Below are 3,017 nucleotides of genomic sequence, written 5' to 3' on the forward strand. Positions count from 1 at the left end.
GCCTGCCTGCCCCCATGACATCACACCCCTCCACTGAAGAACTCCTATAGCACCACAGGGATATATCACTTCCAACCACGGAAAGCTCTCTGCTCAAGAGGCCACTCACCTAGGAAGGGGACGCCAGCGTGCCTGGCCAGCTCCTCACCTCCCCCTTTGGAAAAGATGTTTGTGCACTCCTGAAGGAGGAAGAGCAAAAGCAGCAAGTCAGAAACCCCAGAGCCCTGTGCAACAGGGCAGGCACTGCCTGCATGCGAGTAGAGCCAGCTCCCCTCTGCCTTCCAGCCTCGGGGTCCTGCCTTTGCCCCTGCCCTCCCCCAGCTCTCTTTAGAGACCAGAGCCAGTAGCTTCTTCCGAAGCAGACACACAGCAGCCAGCAGCTTCTCGTCTCCTCAGATCGCCCTTACGGCATTTGCTGATTTTCCACCCAAGGTGCCGCATCCTACAACGCCCCATCACAAACGAGAACCTGCAAGAGCCCAGCGGTCCCAATACACTCACTGAGCAGTGCGGGCAGACGAAGCTGCTCATGTTCTCCACGATGCCGAGAACTCGCAAGCCCGTCTTCTTACAGAACGTCAGCTCTCGCCTTACATCTCCTACAGATACAGCCTGCGGGGGAGAGCAGGGGAGGTTAGGGGTGTCCGTCTGTCCAGGCAGACCATGGGTCTGGAGCAGTCATGCATCAAAAGACAGGCAGATGTAGCCACGGACAGGCATGTGCAAACACCCACCTTGGGGTGCGTATCCCCCCCCAAACCCATTCCCACAGGCAGAAGCCTGTCCCTGGGAACTCCAGTGCAGCCCCAGCTGGCTGCCCTACCTGGGGTGTTGTGACCAGGATCGCTCCAAGCGGCTTGTAGGGCCGCAAGGCCTCCACCGTGGAGATGTGCTCATCGGATGTGCCCGGCGGCGTGTCCACGATGAGAAAGTCCAGGTCCCCCCAGGCCACGTCAGCAACAAATTGTTTGATCAAAGCTACGAAAATAAAAAGGGCAGGGAAAAAACCCAAGAAAACAAACCAGGTTTCAGCGGGTGCCCTGGGAGCTGTGGGCCAGGCAGGGCAGGGGTCAGGAGGCACCCTGGGTGACAAAGGTCCAGTGAGAGATGGCAGGGCTATCTGTCAGCACAACATGAGCTGCAGTCTCTCCAGCCGAGTGATCTGAACCCCCTCCTGCAGAGCAGGAGCCTTGTCTTGCTCCAAGGAATGGCCTGCCCAGAAATGCCTGGCCCCCAGCAGGAACAAACCCCACCTCCAGGAGGGTTTGCAGAAGGTTCCTGACACCAGAAGGTAGGTGACAATGAACAGCAAAACCCAAGTGTACCGTTTTTCTTGGGTCCTCTCCACACCACAGCATCATCTGGCTTCTCCAGCAGGAAACCGATGGACATGAGGGAGATGCTCTTGTCTTGGTCCACAAAGACAGGGACCCAGCCGCTGTCGCACTGATGCACGTCATTGTCCTGCACCCTGAACATGCGGGGTATGCTGGGGCCACACAGGTCCACATCCAGGATCCCCACCTGCGGGCAATGAGGCAGAGCCCTTCAGACAGGGCTGAGCAGGGCAGCAGCATCCAGCTGTGCTCCCTTCCCTGGGCAGGGGGAAGCAGCGTCCAGATTTCAGCTGCTTGCAGCACTTTCCAGAACGGACTCTAAGCTTGGCAGCCAGATTTGAAACACAGTTTCAAAGAACTGCTTTAAAGTTTGACTGCCTTCCCAGTCACCATCCCTCTAAGGAACATCTCCTGAGTGTTCCCCAGGAACTTTAGGGAGATCTTTATACCAGACACCTGCCAGGATCCAAGCAGCACTGCCTGCACAGAGCCTTTCAAAAAAAAAAAAAAAAGTCCTCAGGGAATTCAGCCTGTCCCAAGCCCACAGAGTTCCTCTTCATCCCCCAACGCCGTCCTTCAGCTCACCCACTTCACTCCACAAGGGGAGCGGGTGTTACACCACAAACCAGCAAAGTCATTTCTCAGCGCCTCAGTTTCAAAACTAACAACAAATCTTGGGTGATTTTTAGTCTCTTGGATGAAAGGGAAGTGAACTGCGGTTACCTGCCCTGGATCAAGCAAACATAGAAAAAAAAGAACCCCTTGAGCTGCTATCGCAAACAGCATTTGCGCACAGAGAATCCATATGCTGCCCACACAGGACACACACACACATGCATAAAGGATGAGCAAAACCCAGCCCAGCTGGAGGTCGGGAAGGAGAAGACAGAGCTCAGCATCCCACAGACCCTCGCTCACCTTCTTCCCAGAGTGCCGCAGTGACAGAGCCAGCTCGGTGGAGATGGTGCTCTTCCCCACGCCACCCTTCCCGGAGAGCACCAGCAGGATGTGCCGCACCCCGGCCAGGTTGCTTCTCTCTGGGAGGAATGATAACAAGGCATCAGAGCCTCCAACAAGAACAGTAATGAGGCATCCAATTCTCTCCTGATGTAAGCCGGCAGCACCTGCCCGGTCAGCACAGAGACAGGGGTCTCTGCTGAGGGTGACAGTGGCTGTCACTGCTCCAACAACCCTGTTTTAAGCATAAGGGAGGGGGAAAGGGGAGGTGGGTGTGCCACAGCCCTTTTGCCATCAGAAAAGGGACAACAAGAGCAACAGCAGGAAACATTCTCTGGGGAGCAAAGGCTTTGTCCTGATGACCTAAGCAGCAATTGGGCAGCAAAGCAATAAACACCCACGGGGCCAGGTCACGGTGTGCCTCCGCCAGGACCAGCCCGAGCCGTCTCAGGGAACAGCTTGGAGGCTGTTGGTGAGGTCAGGCCCTTGGCGTTTCCTTCCTCCATACCACAGGAGCTGCCTCCCCGCGGTCCCAAGCTCCTCGCCAGCCTTCGTGCTGTTTCTCGCCGTGTTGTCAGCACCGCTCAGACCCCCGCTCCGGGCTCAGCTCCCACATCCCACCAACGCCGAGCTGAGAGCAGGCAACGCTTGGGGCTGCTTCCCCAGCCCGGGGCTGCGCAGGCAGCAGAGGGTCAGACCGGAGCCGAGCAAACAACACCCACC

General features: G+C 57.1%; 1 protein-coding gene across 1 annotated transcript in view; it reads right to left on the bottom strand.

Annotated features, from left to right (window-relative positions):
- Positions 1 to 3,017, bottom strand: part of NUBP2 (nucleotide binding protein 2) — an 8,943-nt gene that overhangs the window by 1,248 nt on the left and 4,678 nt on the right. The window contains exons 2-6 of the mRNA XM_035895533.1: positions 2,256 to 2,370; positions 1,326 to 1,524; positions 824 to 978; positions 502 to 612; positions 110 to 179 (exon numbers count right to left, since the gene is read on the bottom strand). Of these exons, the coding sequence (XP_035751426.1) occupies positions 110 to 179; positions 502 to 612; positions 824 to 978; positions 1,326 to 1,524; positions 2,256 to 2,370 (650 nt within the window). The remainder of the gene's footprint in view (positions 1 to 109; positions 180 to 501; positions 613 to 823; positions 979 to 1,325; positions 1,525 to 2,255; positions 2,371 to 3,017) is intronic.

Source organism: Egretta garzetta, unplaced genomic scaffold, assembly GCF_000687185.1.
Source record: "Egretta garzetta isolate BGI_Z169 unplaced genomic scaffold, ASM68718v1 scaffold140, whole genome shotgun sequence".
In the NCBI taxonomy this organism is placed as follows: Eukaryota; Metazoa; Chordata; class Aves; order Pelecaniformes; family Ardeidae; genus Egretta; species Egretta garzetta.